Source organism: Stenella coeruleoalba (assembly GCF_951394435.1).
Source record: "Stenella coeruleoalba genome assembly, chromosome: 10".
NCBI lineage: Eukaryota > Metazoa > Chordata > Mammalia > Artiodactyla > Delphinidae > Stenella > Stenella coeruleoalba.
In genome coordinates this window covers 61145430-61171510 of record NC_137156.1, presented here as the reverse complement: position 1 = coordinate 61171510, position 26081 = coordinate 61145430, and the positions used below count along the sequence as shown (strand labels likewise).

Here is a 26081-nt window from a genome sequence, read left to right as displayed (position 1 = left end):
CCTTTGCCATTATGAAAAATTTTGAATTCTCAACCATATACAATGAGCTAAAAGCAGACTCAAAACGGTGATGATTTATTCTGATGTTGAATCATCCTTCTAGGTAATTCCATTCTTCTGTTTTATTATTCTAGTCTCTTTTTAGCATAATTGGAAATATTTGATGAGTAATGATGAAAGATAATTCCCAGGATGATGAAACAGCAAAATATTTCAAAAGATAAGGAAAATGAGATCATAGAAATCCCTTCATGTATCTTAGATTTATAAAAGGGTCCAATGAACCCAGATAGTAATTGCAAAATACAATGAGTTTTATTTACAAAATTAGTACATTTTCATTTTGTTTGCTGGGAGTTCTTCAAGGAAGAATAAAAGCCATGAAATACCAAGCCTTATAAATAGATACAACAACTTAAAGAGGAAACTCAAAAACTAATACTGGGAGATTGGTTCAGGATGGTGGAGTAGAAGGACATGTGCTCACTCCCTCTTGCAAGAGCATCAGAATCACAACTAACTGCTGAACAATTATCGACAGAAAGACACTGGAACTCACCAAAAAAGATACCCCACATCCAAAGACAAAGGAGAAGACACAAAGAGATGGTAGGAGGGGCACAATCACAATAAAATCAAATCCCATAACTGCTGCGTGGGTGACTCACAAACTAGAGAACAATTATACCACAGAAGTCCTCCCACTGGAGTGAAGGTTCTGAGCCCCACGTCAGGCTTCCCAACCTGGAGGTCTGACAACAGGAGGAGGAATTCCCAGAGAATCAGACTTTGAACGCTAGCAGGATTTGATTGCAGGACTTCGACAGGACTGGGGGAAACAGAGACTCCACTCTTGAAGGGCACACACAAAGTTGTATGTGCATCAGGACCCAGGGGGAAGGAGCAGTGACCCCACAGGAGAATGAACCAGACCTACCTGCTAGTGTTGGAGGGTATCCTGCAGAGCTGGGGGGAGGCTGTGGCTCACCACGGGGACAGGGACACTGGCAGTGGAAGTTCTGGGAAGTACTCCTTGGCTTAAGCCCTCCTGGTGTTGGCCATTATCCCCACCAAAGAGCCTGCAGGCTCCAGGGCTGGGTCGCCTCAGGCCAAACAACAAACAGGAGGGAAGTCAGCCCCACCCATCAGCAGACAAACAGATTAAAGTTTTCTGAGCTCTGCCCACCAGAGCAACACCCAGCTCTACCCACCACCAGTCCCTTCCATCAAGAAGCTTGCACAAGCCTCTTAGATAGCCTCATCCACCAGAGGGCAGACAACAGAAGCAAGAACTACAATCCTGCAGCCTGCGGAACAAAAACAACATTCACAGAAAGACAGACAAAATGAAAAAGCAGAGGACTATGCACCAGATGAAGGAACAAGATAAAACCCCAGAAAAATAACTAAATGAAGTGGAGATAGGCAACCTTCCAGAAAAAGAATTCAGAATAATGATAGTGAAGATGATCCAACACCTCGAAAAAAGAATGGAGGCAAAGATCAAGAAGATGCAAGAAATGTTTAACAAAGACCTAGAAGAATTAAAGAACAAACAAACAGAGATGGACAATAACTGAAATGAAAACTACACTAGAAGGAATCAATAGCAGAATAACTGAGGCAGAAGAACGGATAAGTGACCTGGAAGACAGAATGGTGGAATTCACTGTCGTGGAACAGAATAAAGAAAAAAGAATGAAAAGAAATGAAGGCAGCCTAAGAGACCTCTGGGACAACATTAAATGCACTAACATTCACATTATAGGGGTCCCAGAAGGAGAAGAGAGAGAGAATGGATGCAAGAAAATATTTGAAGCGATTATATTTGAATACTTCCCTAACATAGGAAAGGAAATAGCCACCCAAGTCCAGGAAACACAGAGAGTCCCAAGCAGGATAAACCCAAAGAGAAACACAACAAGACACATAGTAATCGAATTGACAAAAATTAAAGACAAAGAAAAATTATTAAAAGCAACAAGGGAAAAATGAAAAATAACATACAAGGGAACTCCCATAAGGATAATAGCTGATTTCTCAGCAGACACTCTACAAGCCAGAAGGGAGTGACATGATGTATTTAAAGTGATGAAAGCAAAGAACCTACAACCAAGCTTACTCCACATGGCAAGAATCTCTTTCAGATTTGATGGAGAAATCAAAACAGTTACAGACAAGCAAAAACTAAGAGAATTCAGCACCACCAAACCAGCTCTACAACAAATGCTAAAGGAACTTCTCTAAGTGGGAAAAACAAGAGAAGAAAAGGACCTACAAAAACAAACCCAAAACAATTAAGAAAATGGTCATAGGAACATACATATCAATAATTACCTTAAATGTGAATGGATTAAATGCTCCAAGCAAAGACACAGGCTCACTGAATGGATACAAAAACAAGACCCATATATATGCTGTCTACAAGAGACCCACTTCAGACCTAGGGACACATTCAGACTGAAAGTGAAGGGATAGAGAAAGATATTCCATGCAAATGGAAATCAAAACAAAGCTGGAGTATCAATACTCATATCAGATAAAATAGACTTCAAAATAAAGAATGTTACATGAGACAAGGAAGGACACTACATAATGATCAAGGGATCAATCCAAGAAGAAGATATAACAATCATAAATATATATGCATCCAACACGGGAGCACCTCAATACATAAGGTAAATGCTAACAGCTATAAAAGAAGAAATTGACAGTAACACAATAATAGTCGGGGACTTTAACACCTCACTTACATCAATGGACAGATCATCCAGAGAGAAAATTAATAAGGAAACACAAGCTTTAAATGACACAATAGACCAGATAGATTTAATTGATATTCATAGGACATTCCATCCAAAAACAGCAGATTACCCTTTTTTCTCAAGTGCACACATTCTCCAGGATAGATCACACCTTGGGTCACAAATCAAGCCTCAGTAAATTTAAGAAAATTGAAATCATATAAAGCATCTTTTCTGACCACAACGCTATGAGATTAGAAATCAATTACAGGGAAAAAAATGTAAAAAATACAAACACATGGAGGCTAAACAATACATTACTAAATAACCAAGAGATCACTGAAGAAATCAAAGAGGAAATCAAAAAATACCTAGAGACAAATGACAATGAAACACGACGATCCTAAACCTATGGGATGCAGCAAAAGCCGTTCTAAGAGGGAAGTTTATAGCAATACAATCCTACCTCAAGAAACAAGTAAAGTCTCAAATAAACAATCTAACCTTACACCTAAAGGAACTAGAGAAAGAAGAACAAACAAAACCCAAAGTTAGTAGAAGGAAAGAAATCATAAAGATCAGAGCAGAAATAAATGAAATAGAAACAAAGAAAACAATAGCAAAGATCAATAAAACTAAAAGCTGGATCTTTAGAAGATAAGCAAAATTGATAAACCTTTAGCCAGACTCATCAAGTAAAATAGGGAGAGGACTCAAATCAATAAAATTAGAAATGAAAAAGGAGAAGTACAACAGACACCACAGAAATACAAAACATCCTTAGAGACTACCACAAGCAACTCTATGCCAATAAAATGGACAAACTGGAAGAAATGGACAAATTCTTAGAAAGGTATAACCTTCCAAGATTGAACCGGAAGAAACAGAAAATATGAACGGACCAATCACAAGAAATGAAATTTATTAAAAATCTTCCAACAAACAAAAGTCCAGGATCAGATGGCTTCACAGGTGAATTCTGTCAAACATTCAGAGAAGAGCTAACACCCATCCTTCTCAAACTCTTCCAAAAAATTGCAGAGGAAGGAACACTCCCATACTCATTCTACAAGACCACCATCACCCTGATACCAAAACCGGACAAATATACTACAAAAAAAAGAAAATTACAGACTAATATCACTGATGAATATAGATGCAAAAATCCTCAACAAAATACTAGCAAAAAGAATCCAACACATTAAAGGAATCATACACCATGATCAAGTGGGATTTATCCCAGGGATGCAACGATTCTTCAATATATGCAAATCAATTAACAAATTAAAGAATAAAAACCATATGATCATCTCAATGATGCAGAAAAAGCTTTTAACAAAATTCAACACCCATTTATGAGAAAAACTCTCCAGAAAGTGGGCATAGAGGGAACCTACCTCAACATAATAAAGGCCATATATGACAAACCCACAGAAAACATCATTCTCAATGGTGAAAAACTGAAAGCATTTCAGGAACAAGACAAGGATGTCCACTCTCTCCACTATTATTCAATATAATTTTGGACGTCCCAGCCATGACAATCAAAAAAGAAATAAAAGGAATACAAATTGGAAAAGAAGAAGTAAAAGTGTCACTGTTTGCAGATGACATGATACTATACATAGAAAATCCTAAAGCTGCCACCAGAAAACTATTAGAACTAATCAATGAATTTGGTAAGGTTGCAGGATACAAAATTAATGCACAGAAATCTCTTGCATCCCTATACACTAACAACGAAAGATCAGAAAGAGAAATTAGGGAAACAAACCCATTTACGATCACATCAAAAAGAATAAAATACCTTGGAATAAACCTACCCAAGGAGGTAAAAGACCTTACTCAGAAAACTATAAGACACTGATGAAAGAAATCAAAGTTGAAACAAACAGATGGAGAGATATACCATGTTCTTGGATTGGAAGAATCAATATTGTGAAAATGACTATATTACCCAAAGCAATCTACAGATTCAATGCAATATCTATCAAATTACCAATGGCATTTTTTACAGAATAGAACAAAAAATTTTTTAATTTGTATGTAGACACAAAAGACCCCGAATAGGCAAAACAATCTTGAGGGAAAAAAATGGAGCTAGAGGAATCAGACTCCCTGATTTCAGACTATACTACAAAGCTACAGTAATCAAGACAATATGGTACTGGCACATAAACAGAAACATAGATCAACGGAACAGGATAGAAAGCCCAGAGATTAACCCACGCACCTATGGTCAACTAATCTATGACAAAGGAGGCAAGGATATACAATGGAGAAAAGACAGTCTCTTCAATAAGTGGTGCTGTGAAAACTGGACAGCTACATGTAAAGAATGAAATTAGAACACTCCCTAACACCATACACTAAAGTAAACCCAAAATGGATTAAAGACCTAAATGTAAGACCAGACACTATAAAACTCTTAGAGGAAAACATAGGAAGAACACTCTTTGACATAAATTACAGCAAGACCTTTTTTGACCCACCTCCTGGAGTAATGGAAATAGAAGCAAAAATAAACAAATGGGACCTAATGAAACTTCCAAGCTTTTGCACAGCAAAGGAAACTATAAACAAGACAAAAAGACAACATTCAGAGTGGGGGAAAATATTTGCAAACGAATCAACGGACAAAAGATTAATCTCCAAAATATATAAACAGCTCATGCAGCTCAATATTAAAACAACAAGCAGCCCAATCAAAAAATGGGCAGAAGACCTACATAGACATTTCTCCAAAGAAGACATACAGATGGCCAAGAGACACATGAAAAGCTACTCAACATCACTAATTATTAGAGAAATGCAAATGAAAACTACAATGAGGTATCACCTCACACTGGCTAGAATGGGCATCATCAGAAAATCTACAAACAACAAATGCTGGAGAGGGTGTGGAGAAAAGGGAAGCCTCTTGCACTGTTTGTGGGGATGTAAATTGATACAGCCACTATGAAGAACAGTATGGAGGATCCTTAAAATACTAAAAATAGAATTACCTTATGACCAAGTAATCCCACTACTGGGCATATACCCTGAGAAAACCATAATTCAAAAAGAAACATGCACTCCAATGTTCATTGCAGCTCTATTTCCAATAGCCAGGACACGGAAGCAACCTAAATGCCCCCTGACAGACGAATGGATAAAGAAGATGTGGTACATATATGCAATGGAATATTACTCAGCCATAAAAAGGGACGATATTGGGTCATTTGTAGAGACGTGGATGGACCCAGAGACTGTCATACAGAGTGAAGTAAGTCAGAAAGAGAAAAACAAATATCGTATATTAATGCATATATGTGGAATCTAGAAAAATGGTACAGGTCAACCGGTTTACAGGGCAGAAATAGGGACACAGATGTAGAGAAAAAATGTATGGACACCAAGGGGGGAAAGCCAGGGGTGGGGGGTGGGATGAATTGGGAGGTTGGGATTGACATATATACACTAATATGTATAAAATAGATAACTAATAAGAACCTGCTTTAAGCACAGGGAGATCAGCTCGGTGCTTTGTGACCACCTAGAGGGGTGGGATAGGGAGAGTGGGAGGGAGATGCAAGAGGGAGGAGATATGGGAACATGTGTATATGTATAGCTGATTCACTTTGTTATAAAGCAGAAACTAACACACCGTTGTAAACCAATTTCCTCCAGTAAAGATGTTAAAAAAAAAAAAACCTACTGTATAAAAAATAAAATAAAATTAAATTAAAAAAAAAAACACAAACTAATATTGGGTCCAGTGGACCCTAATGGTACTTTAAGGGTTATCTTGCTAAGATTCCATACATATCTGTCTAATATAAGGTGAAAAATAGAGAGTTAGAATGTCATGTCTTCCTGGACTTCCCCAGGCCTGGTCAGGGCTCTACTCATAGAGAGAGCTTCGGAGATAGTAGGAGCCGGAGATGTAATTGTGTAATTATCAAGGGAAGGGCACACAGTATTCCTTATGTATGCGCAAGGACCCTGCACCATCTCAAAATCTGCGATTTGCCTAGAATACCATTCTTTCCTCTCTCCCTTTTAGCTGGGTAACTGCTATACTTTGAATCTCCACTCAAACACCATCTCCACAAGCAAGCTTTCCCTGAGTCCCAGCCCTGCCATCCGGTGTCCCTTAGAGGGCTGTCAAAGCCTCCCTCCCCACGCACTGCTTCTGTGCACTTGTCAGGGTTTTAGTGTCTTCTCCACTAGGGGGCGGGCGGAGGTGTGCTCAGCTTTGCATCCTCAGCACCAGCACAGTGCTGACCCTAGTGGGCACTCGGTAAGTATTTCGCAAATGAAAAACACTGAAGTCACTTTTCTGAGTACAGGTGCTCACCTGCCTTAATTTTTAACAAAGTGTTAAGATGCATGTGTTTGAAGAAGTAAAAATAAAAAGTCCATCCATAGGGAAAGCAGATCAGGTAAGAGCTTCATTTTCCTGATTGTCCTTTACTCAGGGATTATTGGGAACAACAAGCAACATGACTGTAGCAGAAGAGTCTTCAGCTCATGATTCTGGCTTTCATTTAGGTGTCTGGTGATTTATCAAAGACTGACACCTGCAATGAGGCTCGGCACCCACAGGCCGGCACAGACGCTGCAGAAGAGAAACGGACAAACAGGCTGTACGAGTTGGCAATGAAAATGAGTGAGAAGGAAACTTCCTCTGGGGAGGATCAGGAGTCCGAGCCCAAGACAGAGTCTGAGAACCAGAAGGAAAGTCTGTCCTCTGAAGATAACAGCCAGAGTGTCCAGGAAGAGCTGAAGAAGGTAAGCTCTGTGAAACCACCTGCAGACGGCTTGGTTTCTGCAGCTGGGGTGTGGGGGAAGGTTCTGCATTTGTGCAGAGATGTGCTGGGACCCCAAAGAGCACTCTCTAAAATGCCCATCCCTATGCACTTGGGAGAACCCAAGAAAACTCTGCTTGATTAACGCTGTTATTCAATCAGGAAAGTAGCACCGCGTGTCCTTGGAAGTCTCCCAAGACCTCTCATCTCCTATTCTTCATCAAGACAGCCCTTACATTTCGACTCTATAACGTAGTACCCATGATCTCTCTCGTTGGTAAAGAGCTGTGTTATTTCCCGCCCCACCCTCTCCCAGGAAGGAATGTTTCCTGTGGATTGAGAACATCTAGCCAATCCTCTTTTAGCCAATGATGACGCGTCATTTCATAGTATAAAGTCTTTGTGTGGAAAGTGGCCTTCTGGATCATTTATCTCTGCGGTTTTCAGATTTTGGCTTGTTTGACTTAGCCAGAAGCCTTTCTCAAACAAACCTTATATGGAATCCCAGTGCTTTAAACAGATAAAAGGACTGCTGCTCTGAGGGTCCCCAAAGCTCCAACCACCTGATCTTCAGTCCCACCATCCTCCCTTCCTGCCCCCAAGCTGGCCATCGAGTTCCAAGAGACATTGTGTGGAAGGCACAGAAAATAGACCCTGCCACTGGCAGAAAGGGATCCCAGCCTTTCTGCCCACCGTCCTCCAGCACATGCCTGGGTTCCCACTACAGCTCCACCAAGTACGTTCACACTAGACTTGGCCCCCTGGTCAGGATATCCCTGCTGCCTCCAGTGGAAGAGGAAGAAGCTAGCATTTGTTCAATGTCTCCTACATGCCTGGCACTTTGCACATGTTAGTTAGTTCATTTAATATAAAACCTTTGAGGCAGACACAGACCCATGTTGCAGATGAGGAAACTGAGTCTAGTCACAAAGCTACTTACCCAAGGCCCACAGCTAGTAAGTTTCAGAGCTGAGGCTGCATCACAAACCTGCTTGGCATCAAATCACAGGCTCCTTCCTTTACAACAAGCTGCCTCTTCTGGAACTCAGATAAGATCTTATCTGGTAACATCTAGACTTCTTTGTACTTAGGATCAATTTTTTCCCTATTCTGAGAGTAGGCTATCTAAGCTAACAGGCTGCTGGTAACCCACGTGCATGGTGAATGAGTCCCCTTCATCTGCTCAAGAGCCAAGCTGGGGTACTGTGCAGGAGCCTGGCCAACCCAGGAATGACCACAGGTGGTCCAGAGCAGGCCCCAAGGGAAGTGGGGACCATCCTCCATGGCTGAGGCCCTGAACCTTCCAACACCTCAGACTCTGCCTTGCATTCATTCCCAACCCGGCCTCCATAACCATTGAATCCTCACTCATATACCTGCCGGGTCCTTTGCCTGGGGATGGCACACATCTCTTTCCCCCAGCATTTCTGTGGGTGGAGAGCAGATCTTGGCCTTCACGGGCAGCCCTTCCCCAGGATATGGTCTCCGACCCATTGCCTCTTCAATGGTTATGGGCTCTGATCCTCTCTGTTACTTGAACCGATGGCCCATTACAATCACATTTGTCTGCTAGAGCTGAGAGCCAGACGGTAACTGAAGAATATCACATTATTTCTTACAGTGGCTCCACATCCTACTGGCTTTGCTGCCTGGTGGTCCCAAGGCACCAAAAGCTCATGCTGTACCCGCAGCACGCCAGGCTGGGATGAGCCACGCACACACGCCCCTCATCAGCCTGCAGGCCTCACCTTCTGGAGGCACAGCCATCCGTCTGTACTGTGCTCTTCTGGGCAGAATGTGAACAGGGAAAGGCGGAAAATCCTGGGTGCTTGGCCAAGCCCTCCATCCTGCCCCCATCCTGCCCTGTGCCCTCGCTGAGCAGGAAATTAGGGGAGTTGCTTTTATTCAAACTCCCAAATGTGTCAGTTTCTCAAAGTTTAAGTCCTTCCCACTGCCGACCATGAATCAATGGATTAAATAGTCAACCAGATATCACTTGTGTATGTAAAAACCCAGATAGCAAACAAAAAGAGGTAATCAATATATCTCTCTCCATCAGGCATCGGCTACTCTGATGAAAGGAAAACAGAAATATACGTTCATCTATGGAAGATTATTTAGAGGCAGAAGGGTATAGAGATAGGCTTCAGGATTAGACTGACCGTGAAACACATCCATGCAGTTTGCAAACTTTGGACTTTGGTTCTAAGCCAAGGCCATTTCTTGCCTGCTTCCTATACCCCGCCCCCTACCTGCCCTCCTTGGCCCCTCCAATCCTTTCTCTACTCAGCAGCTGGAGCTGCCCTGCGGCCCTTGAACTTGCCTGTCGACAAGCCCAAGTCTGGCTTGTTTTTATATCGATCCCTAAAAACCAGTCCAGGTCTTCATTGTTGATTGGACAAACACATGTTGGCCGTGTCTGTAAAATGGGGATAATCATACCCCCTTACAGAGCTGGGAGGACTGAATTATGCACCATAGAGGTAGCACACAGCCAGAGCCCAGCAAATATTAACAACCTCACAGCCCCTTTAACAACCTCAAGGAAAAGAAACTTCACTGTCGTGAAATAATGCCCCTGTGTTAGCACTGAGGGAACAGCTTAGTGCCTATGTCCCGTCCACACGTGCAGTGTCAGGCCAGAGGTCTGTAGCCACGTTCGGTGCTTCATCATGCTCTGAAGAATGTAATGGGGAAAATAGCACGTCAGAACCTCCCAGGTTCCCATCTTCGGGATCAGAGTAACTATGACTTCCCTTGTAATCCGACCACAACTAGTTTGTCCAGCGCTCACACATGTACACACACACACGCCATGGTCGGGGAGTGGATCTGGGCTAAAGAAACTGTTCCAGAAGCTGTTCGTGCCTGCCTTATCTCTTTACCGTGCTACTGCACACTGGCCCAAGGTCCATCTGCCTGGGGGCTCCCGGCACAGCAGGAGCTCCTCTTCCTGTGCAGAAGGCAGGCTGGGAGTGAGAGAATAACACTCCCCTCCCCAGAAGCAGCCCTAACCAGTGACTGATGGGAAGAGTGTAGATACTCCACTCCTTTGCCTCCACTGAGGTGACCCACGGAGTGTGTGCTACCCACTGATGCCCCGAGTTCCCCAGCAGATTTGGCTCTGGGCACCCGCAGTGAGGACCAGCTGGATCTGGCTGCCTTCTCTTCCCTGCCTTGCCCCACCCCCTCCTCCACTGGTTCCTGGGATCACTTCCCAAATAAACTCCATGCACTCGAATCCTTGTCTCAGGGTCTGCTTCTGGGGAAACCAGACTAAGACAGTAACCAAACAGGAAAACACACAGAGTCCCCAGTTCACAAACACTCACTGCAGTATCTGTGACTAAGCAGTGGAGAAATCCAAATGCCTAACTGGCTGCTAATGGCCTCTGCCTGACCACGAGGATCCCTTACACAGAGAGAGTTTTATCCAGACTTCACCATTCCTCCTGCCTCTATCGCAGGTTCTTCTCTCCGGGAGCCAAAGCAGAGGAATGTGCATATTCCCATAGACACAGGGACATCAGTGGCAGTTCAGTATCCTTGGTATGACAACCCATGTAGGTATTAGGGCTTCACAATCTTGTCCAGCAGCAGAATAACCATTTTAGAAACATGCTGTTTCTTGATGGGAGTCAGCCCTTCGCTGTAGGCAGACTTGTCCCTACAGTTGATTCACTTTGGCTGGGTGTTGGGGGCCCAATGATGATTCAAGGATGGTCACTGCCATCTGAATTTTAACTACCTGAAGAACCAGCTTGTAAAACTTGGGGCCAGCCCAGAAACCTGGATTCCTAGAGGCCATGTTTTTAATTGAAGTCATCTTGGTTTCATTGAACCTCATGGTCAACCTTCCAAACCTTGGGATCCTTCAAGCCCGGGAATAAGCACTTGCTTCCCCTCTGCCACTGGGCAGGTGGCTGTGCCAATGGTTATGGAAAAAGGCCTGGCTGAAGTGGTTCCTAGAACCATCTGCCCCTGGATATGCAGGTGCTGCATTCCTGAGAGAAGGACGCAAAGAAAGGTCAAGAACTCCTGGCCTGACTTTGGAGACTACATGCAGGGGCTGAATCTCCCACAAAACCCTATCTCCCCAAGCTTAAAGCAGTGATCCCCAAGGTCCCTGCTCCCCATGGTTCTAGACATGTAAAGCATTAAATAGGTTTTTGTTTCCTGATATTAGTATCATTTATGACACTATTTATACGACAAAAGATGTCCTATGTGTCAAGCTTTTGGAACATGAGTGTTTGTTGAAGGCCCATATTAGTGAATTCTTGCATTATAGTCAAATTTGTACATGCAATGTCCTGAAAGCAAAGTGTCTTTGTTTATTAATTATCACAAGTAGCTGAATCATTGTGTTTTAGTTTCACAAGGGAGTCACAGACCAGCAGATAACTCCCATATTCATAGTTTCACGGAATAAGTCTCCTCAAAGTACTGAGACTTCCCTAAAGTAATAAATGTCTTTCTCCTCAAATAAGAGACAGATCTGTGCATCTTCTCACAGCTGCTCCCCATTTACTAGCATCAAGTCATATAGAAACACAGTACTGGTCAATGGATAAGCAGACAGATTGATTGTTGCCTGAGAAAACCCAGAGCTGTGGGTTTCTGCAGTTTAATGTGCTTGTGAAAAATTTTTTGTCGATATCACAGTGTTAACATAAAATCAAGTATTGTCCATGTGTGTCTCACTCTTGTAAAGTGACTCACCATCCACATGAGGATTCAGTGTCTTTCACCCCAGGTAGTATCTTATTTGAGAAGCATGTCTCCATCTTCAGTTGGCGCTAAAGGTTCAATCCCCACTTATACCTTACAAGCTACACTGATCTCAGTAGGCCTTATGCCTGTTGCCTCTTCTAACTTTCTATTTAACTGCTGCGCTAGGAAAAAAGAGAAGCTTTAGCTGTCCACTTAGAGCTACAGCTCTTATCCACAGCGCTTGAACAGGTGAGGTTTCATTTCACTCCTGTTGTCACTGGTGTCACTCATTCCTACGCTTGTGTCCTGTGTGTTTAGGGGAGGGGCCTGCACGGCTGGGAAAAGAGTTCTGGGTTCTCTCCTGGATTATGAGGGCTTCAACAGAACATCTTCTTCTCTAGGCAAAAGATGAACTGAGCCCTCGAGAATTAATATACTCATAATGCTAATAGATAAAAAGGCAGTCTACATAAGCAGACAATTGACCAAAAATAAAAGCAAAAAAAGAAGAATGTAAATGACCAATAAGCATATGAAAAAATATTCAACTTTAATTGTATCTCAGCTGTATTCAATACAACACCTAGCCCAGAACTTGGCATATGGTGTGCACAGTCATTTTTTCCATTCAACAAAAGCGCCTTGAGGCACTGGGAAGACAGCCATGAACAGGGCAAAGTTTATCGTTTGTTCAGACAAGCAATAAAAATGCAAATTGAAATAATGAAATGCCACTTTGCCTAACAAATTGGATGGTTAAAAAGAACGATAATCAATGTTGGTAAGAGTTCGGGGAAATAGGCAGTCTAATACCCACAAAGTAACACATATTAGCACACTGGTGACTTGGTAACTCTAAGCAATCAAAGTGTGCACACCCTTTGATCCAGCAAATACGCTTTCAATCATTTATCCTAAGGAATAACTGGACAAGCAGCCAAGGGTATATCACAATGCAGTTCATCAAGTGTTATATTTTTATACTAGGAAAACTTTGAAACAACCTAAGTGTCCAACAATAAGGGACTCTTAGGGAAATGGAGGGGATGAGGTCCAGAAAACAGATGGGGCACTGGCATTGGAATGGCAAAGACAGAATAGTCCAGATACAAGTAAGTGGGTAAATTTGATGTTTAGGAAGATGAAGAGAGTTTGTTTTATGTTCTATGCTTCCCCCCCTCCGCCCCTCTGTTACCCAGCCAAACTTGGGTCTGCTTGCCTGGGCACAGTAAAGCCAATCTACTGACACTGGGTTGTGGTGAAAGGAAATGTAGCGTTTATTGCAGGGCACCAAGCAAGATTGGGGATGGCTAATGCTCAAGAGGCCGGAACCCCTGATGGCTTTCACGGAAAGGTTTTTAAAGGTAGGGTGAGTGAGAGGGTTGCAGGGCACATGATCAGCTTGTGTACATTCTTCTGATTGGCTGGTAGTGAGGTAATGGGGAGTCAGCATCATCAACCTTCTGGTTCCAGCCTGTCTGGGGCCTGCCTACATGCTGGTGGTCAGCATGCAGTTAATGTTTTCCACCTGCGGGGGTTTCAGTATTTGCAAAACAGCTCAAAGGATATGGCTCAGAATGTTATCTTATAGCCCTTGAGAGGAACTAAAGGTATTTGACTTTGTTTAATGGCTAAACTATTATTATTTTGTCTTGCTTGACTGTTTTCCTTTGCTTCTGCATTTTCTCACTTCTAAATTTATTAAATTTATTCTTTGGAACTCAGGGATGGCCTAGGAGGCTAAAGTCTTTCTACAAACAAGAGGCAGGCAGAGGACATGGGGGCAGGGGATGGTCTGTCCTGGGAAGGCCCCATAAGGTCCTGCTTGGCTACATCTCTAGCTTTCAGAAGGCAAGTTTGCCTTCTGAAAGTGAGGGGATAGTGAAATTTGAGTGTCAGGATTGTGGAGAGGGTTTGAAATAGCTATTGCATAGAATGGGAGAAAAACGTGTGGAGAAATATAAAGGATCCCCAGGGTAAGGTCAGAGATCACAAACATTTACTTGAGATAAAAAGAGCCCGTAAAAGAATACAGCAACTATGCACACTACTATGTATAAAATAGATAAAAGACCTATGGTATAGCACAAGGCACTATATTCAACACCTTATAATAACCTATAAGGGAAAAGAATCTGAAAAGAATATATAGATAGGTACATATAACGGAATCGCTTTGCTGTACACCTGAAACTAGCATCACATCGTAAATCAACTTCAATAAAAAAAAAGAAAAGAATACAGCAACTTTGAATGCAAATAAATGCAAAATAAAAATTCATTCTATTCAAAGAAAAGGTCTAGTAGTAGCAAGTCTATTCATGAATCCGTATCATTCGGCACAATTACGCAATACAGCTCAATAGGTTCTGGGATTTACATTAGAACTGCCCACTTCATAACTAAAATTTATAGATGAATCTCAAACCAGACTGGAGGAGTGAGGAGATAAAATGGAAATTAATTCCAACCACAACAGGAACAAAAAAATGTGAAATTAAAGCTTAACAAGAAGACTGCAGATCTCTCAGAAACCTACCAGTTTTGCTGGTAGGAAAGACAGTGTAAAGAAAAATTCTTCCAAAATGAGGGTAGATATTTACTGTAATTTAAATCAAAATCTGAACTAGAAGTTTTTTTTAACTTTTCAAAAGGATTCAAAAAATCACCTGATAAAATAAAGTCAAGAATAACTTAGAAATGCTTAGAAAAAATAAAAGAAATGAAGAGGACCTATCTATTAAGATAGTAAATCATGTTTTAAAGGCAGAGTAATTAAATTTGTGAGATATTGATAAAGGATGCAATGAAATAGTCCAGAAGTATGCCCTAGAATATACTTAATTTAACTCACAACTGATCTCATAATTACCATCCACCTCTCACCCCTGGTTGGGAAGAGATCATTTTTTAATAAGTGTGTTGAGACGTATGTGCACTTGTTCTTTTGGGGGAAGGGATGTGGCAAGAGAGGAAGGTCCTTAATGTTCTCTCCAACAAAGGAATGAATGGCTCCCCCAGGTTTGCAGGGCCAGAAATACGTACAGGAGACAATAAGGAAAAGATGCCAACTTCCCATGAGAGGTAGTGGCACAAGTTCTGGAGTTTGAATTCTTGTTCAATCCTTGTTACAAATAATTGTTGAACTATTCTAAGAGCTGTAATACAATAGGGACCAGAGAGAAAAGGTCCCTGCTCTTGTGGAATTTACCCACTGTTGGGGGCGACAGCTGATAAGTATGTAAACACATACAGGGGAAGAAGTCCTTAGTGATCAGTGCTAAGGAGATTCAGCAGGATGCTCACGGATGGAGTTGGAAGGAGTATGAGTCATGGATGGTCCAGACTTTTCTGACCAACTCTGTTTTCCACTGAAACCCGAAAGACACAAAGGGAAAAGTCAGGCAAAGATCTAAAGGAAGGGCTTTCCAGGCAGAGAAAAACATGCAAGGCCTTAAGGTGGAAATGACCTTGACAAGTTCAAGGAACGGCTTAAAGAGCTAGGGTAGCTGGGGCAACGTGGCCAAGGGGAGAGCGCTTGGAGAAGTGAGAGAGGGAGGGGCCAGAGCAAGCCAGCGGTGTGGGCCATGCGGAGAACTTTGGCTTCTATTCTGTGTGAGATAGGAAGCACCTGGAAAGGTTTCAGCAGAGACATAACAAGGAGGACCTTACATTTATCAAGATCACCCTGGTTGCCATGTGCCACCTCTGTTCCAAGTGAACGTGGAAGGTGGTTTCCTGTGTCATTGGGCTACTATGGAGCTGAGCACGTGCCCTGGCAGAGCCCTGGTTACCGCCAACAAGTGGGGAAGTGTGTCCAGTGAGTATCAGGAAATAATTTTCTGAGGAACAGCCAGTATGCTAAGCAAAAGAGATTGACAACTATGATCACCTCCTCTGCCAGGACAGGAAGTCCTGCCTGCCCTACACCTGCCCGGGCAGGTATGGTCAAAGGCAGTGGCCCCAGCATTCCCCTCCTCTCTCACCATCACCAGGTCCTGGAGTGGCCTTGCTCAGGTGCCCACATCAAACAACAGGGACTCCACCAAGGAAGGGAAAGAAAATGACCATGGGGAAACATACAGACCAGTGGGTTTATTTCTGGAACTAAATTAAATGTGCAAATAGCACATTTAAAAAAATTCATTTCGGGCTTCCCTGGTGGCACAGTGGTTAAGAATCCGCCTGCCAATGCAGGGGACACGGGTTCAATCCCTGGTCCGGGAAGATCCCACATGCTGCGGAGCAACTGAGCCCGTGTGCCACAACTACTGAACCCATGCACCACAACTACTGAAGCCCGTGCCCCCTAGAGCTCATGCTCCGCAACAAGAGAAGCCACCGCAATGAGAAGCCTGCGCACCTCAATGAAGAGTAGCCCCTGCTCGACGCAACTAGAGAAAGCCCGCATGCAGCAACGAAGACCCAACTCAGCCAAAAATAAAATAAATGAAATAAATTTTTTTAAAAAATTCATTTCAATTATCACAATTTTTAGAAATCTTATTTCTTTCATAGGTGGCTTTGACCATCAAAATCTAAACGATTTAAGAACCCAAACATTCCTAGAGGTCCATTCTCTGATCTCCATTACATTTCATGTTTCAATTTATTACATATGCTAATTTATTAGGTTCATACTCCAATTTCTTTCCACAATTCTGTGCCACCTTCTTTCAAGTCAGTCGTTGGGGACGTGAGTCTGTTCATGGAGAATGTATTTTGACGGGTTGTAGAGGCTTTGCCGGAGCGCCTTATGTTTCATGAGAACTGAAACATATTTGCATTGAATTTTTCTAGCAGATTTCTGTCAACTATTCAGGAGGACATATGGAGTTTCTTTTCTTACCTTTGAGAAGGAAAAAAATACATGAAATCAGGGCATTTGGACAAATTTCCTTGCTTGCTCTGGCGGTTTGATAGAAGCATTTCATAAAGCCAAGGCAGCATCTGTAATGTGGGACAGAAAAGTAATGAGCAGGCTGTGAAGTCTGGATCACACTTAGATCAGATTTTCTCAGAGGCCACATTCTTGTTCACTCTGATTGTTTTTGGTGGCTCCATCTCAGGTAGGCTCAGTAAGGCTCAGAACAGGAGCTGGTCGCTTGGGAGATCTCAAGCTCTGTTGTGTGGCTTGGTCATTGGTGTACAAATCAACGAGCTTGTTCCGATTGATGTCACTTGGTGGAGGCTACAGGCCCTTCTCTCGCTGATCTGTTGTTCATGGATCTGATTATTCAGTTAGATTCTGTTGTTCCATCACTTTCTGCAGTCCATTGGGTCCCAGGAATTATGCAGGTGGAGGAGGTGATGTGGCAGGTGGGAAGGAGTGTGGACCTTGAAGACCAAAGTCTCTGGGTTCAAATCTCAGCTGTGCATCTTCTTCCTTGAGCCACAGGTTCTTCGTCTCTCAAGATAGGATGAAAACAGCCACCACATCAGGTTGTGATGAGGGTTACACGAAATCACGAGAAGCCTGGGGTCAGACCCGGCCCAGGAAGGACGCACATTAACACTGAGCTGGCTCCCTTCCTTCCTCTCTTCCTCCCTAAAGGGCTCTCTCAGGAGCAAGGTGTCCCAGGAGAGAAGGTGAGGCCCCGTACACATTCTATGCAACTTGAACATTGAAAGACTTTTCTCCTCTGCCTGTAATTCCTGCATGGGAGCCAACATGTTTTTAGAAGACTCTGTCAAAGTTCTTTCTGTTTCCTGTGCTTCCAGACTGACCCCAAGGTCACACATTAACGGAACCTGCTTGCCCCTCTGCAGGTCCACAGCCTGTGGCTCCCAGTGCAGGGTAGGACCTGTTTTCTGCTACCTGGGTCTTCCTTCCCTTCTCCTGTCTCTGCTCTCTGAGGACAGGAACCCAGGCTTACCCACTCTGCATCCCCTGCAGGGCCCAGTACAGTGCTGGGCATAGAGCAGATGCTTCCTGAAGGCTTGAATTAAATTAGTGATGATGGGAAATAGTAGATGATGTTTGAGGGCCTGGCTTGTTTGGTTGCCCAGCTAGGCAATGACATACCTTATTTTTATTGCCTATCAGTACGTATGGTTCAGTATGCTCCCTACTGGGAAACGGAGGGTCCTGCGTGCATACATGCATGTGTGCATGTCTTGAATGTCAGTGTCAGGTTGTTTACTGTCATTTCTCAGGACAAACCATTCTGTATTCTGATACTGTGTCTTCCATTTTTGGTGTTAAGGTATCCCTTCTTTATGAAATTATGGTGAAGCCAGACAGTAGTAGACCATGGTGGCATTTTTTTTTTTTTAATATTCTTACTTAGCAAGAGAAAAAAACTGGGAAACAGCAGCAAAGTTCAACTTTTTTGTTTTTTTGGTTAAAAAATAGTAAAAAGCATCCTTTAAAACACCAAGTAGTCAAGGAACGTTGTTTCAAGAACACAGTACAGGACTTCCCTGGTGGTGCAGTGGTTAAGAATCCACCTGCCAACGCAGGGGACGCAGGTTCGATCCCTGGTCCAGGAAGATCCCACATGCCGCGGAGCAACTGACCTCATGCTAGCCATAGCTACGGAGCCCACACGCTGCAACTACTAAAGCCCGTGCCCCCTAGAGCCCATGCTCTGCAACAAGAGAAGCCACCGCAATGAGAAGCCTGCGCACCTCAACGAAGAGTAGCCCCTGCTCGCCGTAACTAGAGAAAGCCTGCATGCAGCAACAAAGATTCAACACAGCCAAAAAGGAAAAAAAAAAATAGAACACAGTACACAATAAAAGGTGTCTAAGCTACTGGCCATCACCAGTAATGTGCCCATCTTGAGCCAGTAGGGCAGGTGGGAGAGTTTTGAGGACAGGTGGACAGCTCTGGACCCAAACACTGTGGACACTTGGCATATGCTGACTAATTTCATCTTCTCAAAAACCCCTTGAGCTAGATGGTGTTATCTCCATTTCATAGCTGAGGCTTGGAGAGATTAAGTTATTTCCCCAAAATCTACACAAAGTAACCTGAATTTCCCAAGCCTCGTGATCTGGTGTGTACAATGAGGAGGTCACCTTAGCATCTGTCCCCACTAGGAAACCACAGGACCGGAGCATCCACCCACCCCCACTGTCTCCCTCCATTATTTGGGGGAATCTAGGGGAAAGATCTCCCACATGTTCACAACCAGCCCTCTTATAGTGGCCTGCTCAGGGCCTTCACCAGGCTGCTGCTGCTGCCCAGATCCACCCTAGGAACCAGCCCTGCCCAGGTGTCTTCTCCATAGAGGCTCCAGATCAGCAAGATCGGGGCCAAGTTATGACTTCTGTGGGCCCAAGCACTTTTGCCTTTGTGGACCCTTTCCTCTATAAAAACCCATCTAAAATCGTATTTTACAATTGTGTTGGTATAAAGATTAATATTGTGTATTAAAACATGTGCCTGGAACTAATAGTTCATTTTTCCTCATGATTTTAAAAGAAATTAAGACATTTTCATGGACCCCCTAAAAGAATGGTGGGCCCTAGGATCCACGCCTGCGGAGCCCAATGGGTAAGGAGGCCCTTTGCAAGACCCTGCTGACGTGGCAGTCCCCTTACCACTGCCCTCCCTGCTTCATAGGTTGACCCATGGACCTCAAAGCATACTGCCTGCTTCTAAATCTCACAAAAACCCTAATGTCAATGTCCTTTCAGCTTCTATCTGTTTAGGTCTTATTAAAGGTGTCAGAACAATCCCCGGAGGTGGAACTGGGAAATTGCCTCTTCTGCCCCAGAAACCTGGACACATCATTTAGTCCTCAAAGCTTTTATCCCACATTGTATTAGGTTCTGTCATATCAAGACTTATATCAAGTCACATAAATAGATACCCCAGGCCTCTGTCACAGCCCCAGTTCATCACACACAGCCAGATACTGAATCTGTTTTGGCGCTGCTGAGACTGGCAGACACATGTGCACGCACATGCCCAAGGGTAGAGAGGGGTCTGGGATCAGGCCTCTGTTATTCCACTGTGTTCTCTTCCTATTAAGCCAGGCAGCTAATGAGACCCTGCTACTCACATGTTCACAAGCTTGAGCCATTCTGGTAAGCAGCAGTCCCACTTATTCCAGCTTGAAATGAGTTTGCATTTCTTTGTCCAACACAAAGCTTTGAAATGAATGACGACACTGGAAAATTATCAGGAGAATTTGCGAGGACTGCAAATAAGCAGGTATATCTAGTGTTTAGGATGGAAATATTTTCTTCTTTTGAATTCTAGAGACTCAGAATCTCCCCCTGGCAACACTCTGCATGCTGCATGTCTTTGGAAAACAGTTTATAAGGAAGAGTAAATGGAGGAAGAATTTGTTTCTAGCAACATGTTTTTATAGGACGAGAAGGGGCATGGCTACAGGATGGAGAGATTGCTCGGGCTCAAGTGTGTGGGTAGTGAGACAAAAAGTAAAGGAGTCTGCTCTGCCCTGCAGTCCCTAGAAAGAAGAGAAAAGATACAGGTGGGATTTTGATGTGGGTCCTGGCCTGGTCTTCTTTCTCAGGTCCACTGACATGGCCACTGTGGCAGGCCCCCACCTCGGAGTGGTACATCAGCTCCTTAAAGGTCAGCATTGGTCCTGTTGTTGGTCACAGTCTGGCAGGAAGCTGAGTCTTTGTTGAGGTTGACGCTTGTTTCTCTGCCTCACTGCTGAGCGATGGAGGAAACACTGGAGGTTTCTCATCACCTTCTGTACCCTGAGCATGGACTCTTGGTTCCAGCCCGGTGATTGTAAAGTTGACATAATAGATTTGATGTTCCACAAGGGGATGTGACACAGACCGGACCCTAGAGAAGGACACTCAGGCTCTCAGTGGTGACCATGCGTGGTCGGGAGGTGAAGGAGCATCAGTGTGTCAGAGCAAATACATCCCCGGGGCGTATCAACAGCTGAAAGCTCCTCTTCCACCCTAGAGAAGCCATACTGGCTATGCTGGGCATTTTGAAAGGGAGTCATGCATGTACCCGGCACTTAATAAATTTGTTGTTTAATTTGTGTTTCTTTGATCACTAGAAGGTTGAATTTGGTTACTGCGTGAGTCCACTGGCCATTTTCATTCCATCATCCATGGGGCCCTTGGTCACGAGTGTCTTTGAGGCCAACCTTCCTGTTCTGCAACAGCCCCTATTCTGTCAGCTGATTTTCTTCACACTTTCACGTCTCCCTTATTTGATACCATGGACCTGTCACATTTGACCCATCTTATAATTAACGTCTGGAGTAACGTCGGCTGCCGTCATAGAGAGCTCTTTCTGGCTCTGGAATCTTGCTTTGTTTGTGCCATTCAGCTCAGGTCTCTGGAGCTGTAAGCAATAAAGCAGGAAGGCTCCTGTAGATTTTCATTTCTCCCACACACAGGGCTCCCTGCCAGCACCTCTGAATCCTCACCAGCTTTTTATCTGAACAAAACCCTGTCTGGTGCTAAATATAGCTTTATTTCACATAATTGTAGAAGGTACTTTCTACTTTTAAATCTAGACTGGGCAGGGAACAGGACATTTACATAACAAGTTGGTGTTAACCCTGTGACAAACCTTCTAATCGCTTACTGGCCTAGTGAGTAAGCTAAGGAACAGGGAGGTTGGGTGCCCTGCTCCTGTCACACAGCTAATTAAATCCCAGTTATCTTCACTTCCAGCAGGTGCCCTGTCCACTCCCACGCTCACATCCAAGCAAGCCCGCAATACTCCTGTAGAACACGCAAGAACCACCCGATTTCCTAGAGGTGGGATTAATTCTCTGCAAGTGTTTGTGGGTTCTAGTTTGTGTTTCACAATGGAGGGCAGAACTGGGACACCAACGAACCAGAGAGATCTTGTCCAGTTTCTATACAATTTTTTTCAGTCACTTCCCCAGCTGCAAGCTGGTTCCCTTCTGAAGGGGACCACAGACCTCCCAAGTGAAGCTGTGCCGCTCTCCACAGACCAGCTGCTGGGGACTGCTCACTCTCACTTAATGACAAGTGCAAATACCTTCAGGGGTCAGGAAAGTATGTCACCGTGTCAAGTGGCTGGGGTAGAGCTAAAGGCACACTCTGAGGGCAGGAACTTCATCCACTGTTCACTGCTTATCCCAGCACCTGGAGCAGAGCCTGCGCACCACAGGCCCCCAATAAGATATGTATGCAATAGAATGACTGGTGGGGACTGCAGAGAACTGGGAAGTGCTTATCTCACAGAAGGCATTCTTGTCAAAAAAGCATGCCTCTAGGCAATATTTGGCTTCCAGCTGGCAACTCCTATGATTGAATAAACAAGGCTATTTCTGGACGGAAAGGAACAATGACTGCCAAGCAACATTGATGTCCAGCTTATCGCTTTGATATTATATGTTCAGTTGGAGTCAAGACGCAGATAATTCTTTCTGTTTAAGCACCTCTGAAGTCCTTCCCATTAATAACATTGGCCCCTTAATGACCCTGGACCAACTGGAGATGTGTGTAAATGTTAACATTTGCCCTTCCATCGTGCTGTGGTCTAACCGTTTTTCCTGAATCCCTTTGTCAAATGATGTACAAAGGCACCTCTTCTATCAAACAAAGGGCAAGCTTTCTAAATACAAGCTTTATTTACGGAGAAGGGTACCAAACCTGCTTTCATACATACAACGTTGCCTTTTCTAAAATGGACTTAAGCAAACAGTGGCAGCTATTCCTTGCCAAAAACATTCTGAGTCCAATTCATCTCCAAAACCTGCCACATCGAGTTACAGGATTCTAGATAATGGCGGACAGCCTCTGCAAGTTTTTCCTAAGGTAAAGAGTTGGCTTGGCCCTCCCTCGGACACTTCCCTTATTCTGGTGAGTCTGCGTCACCTTCCTCCATCTTATTTTCCTGATAACCCAGACCCATTTTTCTGGTATGTAGCAAACTCCCTTGAACCAAAAGAAGCATAACTCTTGGGTGAGTCAAGCAGCTATTGTGAAACTGACAGGCTGCAGAGGAGCCCTCTGAGCACATGTGCCCTAACCCTAGGATGACTGACAGGTGCCAGGATGAGACCCTAGGATGAGACCATGTACCAGAGCCCAGAGCCAGCTTCTAGACTGTGGACTCAGCCACGGACTCGTCACTTAGACACTCTGATTCCATAGTGAAGTTGCAGGGCCACTGGAAACTTCCTCTAGTGAGATAAAACCTGCAGTAGAATTTACTTGAGGAAACAAACTTTGCAAACCAAGTCAGAGCTATTATTAATATATTTTGGCCAGAATATATGAATCAGATAGACACCTTGGGAGGTACCAAAGGCATTCAAATTCCAGGCTTTCTTGAAACACTTTACTGGTTAAAAAAATGCCCATGGGCAATATTTGACTTCTAGTTTACAAACCCGGTGATGGGCTAAGTAAAATTGATTGTAGATGGACACCAACGGTGCCAAGCAACATTGATCTCCTGCTTACTTCTTGGTGCTATATGTTCAGATGAGCTCAAAGATGCAGATAATTCTTTGTGGCTGAAGTACCTCTGTTCCATTAAAGACCTTGGCCCAGATCTGGACTGACTGTAATTTTGAGCCATGAATATAAAAACTAGAAGTGACTTGTATCAGAAATATATTCAACCACAAATAACAGAAAATCCAGCCAGTAGGGGCTCCAACAGGTAGGGACTTATTTTGCATACATGTATCAAGGTGTTCAGAGGCAGTTCAGCTGATCCAGTGCTATGTGGGCTCAGGCTCTTTCAGTCTTTCTGATCCACCTGACCCAGCATTTTGGTATCATCCTCACTCTTGTTGGCTTCCTAACCGCAGACCTGTGATCAAGGCAGAGAGAAGTGGGGGCAGGAGAGCATCAGCTGCATCTATTCACCTGATTAGGAAAACAAAAGCTTTGCTAGAAACCCCTCAATAGACATTCCCTTCAGGCTCACTGGTCAGAACGATGTCACATGACTGCCCCTGGCTGCAGGAGAGGCTGGGAAATGCAGTGTATTTTCTGTTCAGCCTTAATGGTGGGGGGAGATAAGGAAGAATGGGCTTGAGAATAGATGTGGGTGAGCTAACAACACAGTAGCTACCAGAGACTGCAGAGAAACTCTTTCCAATCCTCTCAATGTATAGATGACAAAACTGAGTTCCAGAAATGGGAAGTAGCCTGGCCAAGGTCCCATATCTAGATGAAATGACAGCTAGATCTAGAGCCCAGGTCCCCTAACTCTTCATCCATAAAGCTACCCACTGGACCACATCGTGAATGTAGTTTGACAGAGTCTGTGACTGAAGCTCTGTTGAGGAAAGAGAATATCATCCAGCAAACGAGGTAATGAATATGAAACTATCAGCAGTGGGCAGAGGACCTAGTGGCTTCCACTGGAGCTCTCCTTCCTCTCTCCCTAAAAATCTGAAATAATTCATTGTGAGTCACAGAAGCTAAGCCAAGTTACATCAGGCCTCCTCTCGGTCCCCTCAGACTGGGTAGATTTTTTTAGTGTCTCATTCCTTTGGCACATTGATGTTTGTGTGTGTTATGAAACAGAATCGATCTCATGATGAGCACCGTGATAATGTAGAACTTCCATGTCATTGTTAATGTTGTTCTTGTCTTCTGTCCCCTTCTGTTATTGGACCAAACAGAAGTATTCTGCTGTTTCTCTCTGCAACATCTCCACAGAAGTCCTGAAAGTCATCAACGCCACGGAGGAGTTGATAGCAGAGTCTACAGGGCCCTGGGAGTTCCCACCTGTCCCTCCTGACAGAGAGAAAGGGACGTTTCCTCTTGGAACAGACCAAGTGAGACTGGATGAGCAGCTGACTTCCCTGGAAGAAAATGTAAGACAGTGTGGATGTGCTCTGTCTAGGGCACACATGTCCAAAGCAGAAGCTGATGATGTTGTAACTCTTCACAAAGAGGGCAAGGACACAAATATACTACCACCATAGCAAATATATTCTCAGAAGGGTCTTAGACTGGGTGTCCCAGAAGCAGACCCCAAGATGAAGATTTCTGTGCAAGTGATTTATTAGGGAAATGCTCCCAGGGGAGACTGGTCAGGGAGTGGGGAGAGGGAAGAAGTCAAGCAAAGCTATGATCTTAGACATAAAGTAGCTTCAGCCCGATCCTGCAGGCAACTCCGTGGTGTGAGTTGCATCTCAGAGTTGTCCTGACCTAAGGCAAAGGAACTGGCCCCTCCTACAGCCAGTGGGCACCTCAGTCTCTCTGAATGCAGGCGAAGTGTCTACAGTAGCTCAAATGCCGTTTTTGCATAGATCTGAGCTGTTGGAAACAAAGGCACACTGCAGCTTGGGAGCGGGGAGGGGAGTATGCAGAAACTATATAAGGGATCTGTGGGGATCCAGGTGGAGCATTGCCAGTGCCACTACAGAGAAAAACAGTGGTTGCCAACAGAACTTAGGTTACTACAGAATTGCTCTGCCCTGCTTCACAGATATGTCTGCTCGTAATGGTTTTTCTGTCCTTCCAACTGGTGAGGAAAGAAAGAATGTAATAGATTCTTACATATAAACACCTAAAATCATTTTTAAGACTTCGGTAAAGGTCCAATGAGAATTTTCAAACAATGCAAACCAGGGGTCACACAGAGAAATCTGGACATTAGCCACTCAGGCCATCGTTACCATCACCAGTTGGTATAGTCCCGATGTCAAATCCAGTCAGGTGATTCCATCTTTCCAGACCCAGCAGAATCAACCCTAATTTGGAGATGGTCTAATGAATGGTGTTCTCAGAAACCAGGAAATGTTATCAGAGAGATTTTTTGCCAGAAGTTGAAACAACAACAAATCTAAATGACTCAAGGTAAAAAAAAAAAAAAAAGCCAATATTAGTTTCACTTTGAAAGTAGAAGACTCTCTCCCTTTGGATTCCCATAAAACCTAAGCAT

The 26081-nt window shown here is 43.8% G+C and overlaps 2 protein-coding genes and 1 long non-coding RNA gene across 4 annotated transcripts in view; 2 read left to right on the top strand and 1 right to left on the bottom strand.

Annotated features, from left to right (window-relative positions):
• LOC307193356 (zinc finger protein 621) overlaps positions 1-26081 on the top strand; it is a 279464-nt gene that overhangs the window by 61617 nt on the left and 191766 nt on the right. The window lies entirely within an intron of this gene.
• LOC307193359 overlaps positions 1-26081 on the bottom strand; it is a 263564-nt gene that overhangs the window by 101125 nt on the left and 136358 nt on the right. The gene's annotated exons all lie outside the window — the stretch shown is intronic.
• MYRIP (myosin VIIA and Rab interacting protein) overlaps positions 1-26081 on the top strand; it is a 219655-nt gene that overhangs the window by 176369 nt on the left and 17205 nt on the right. For both annotated transcript variants that reach the window (XM_079935218.1, XM_079935219.1), the window contains exons 11-12: positions 7278-7517; positions 24814-25008. In XM_079935218.1, the coding sequence (XP_079791344.1) occupies positions 7278-7517; positions 24814-25008 (435 nt within the window). The remainder of the gene's footprint in view (positions 1-7277; positions 7518-24813; positions 25009-26081) is intronic.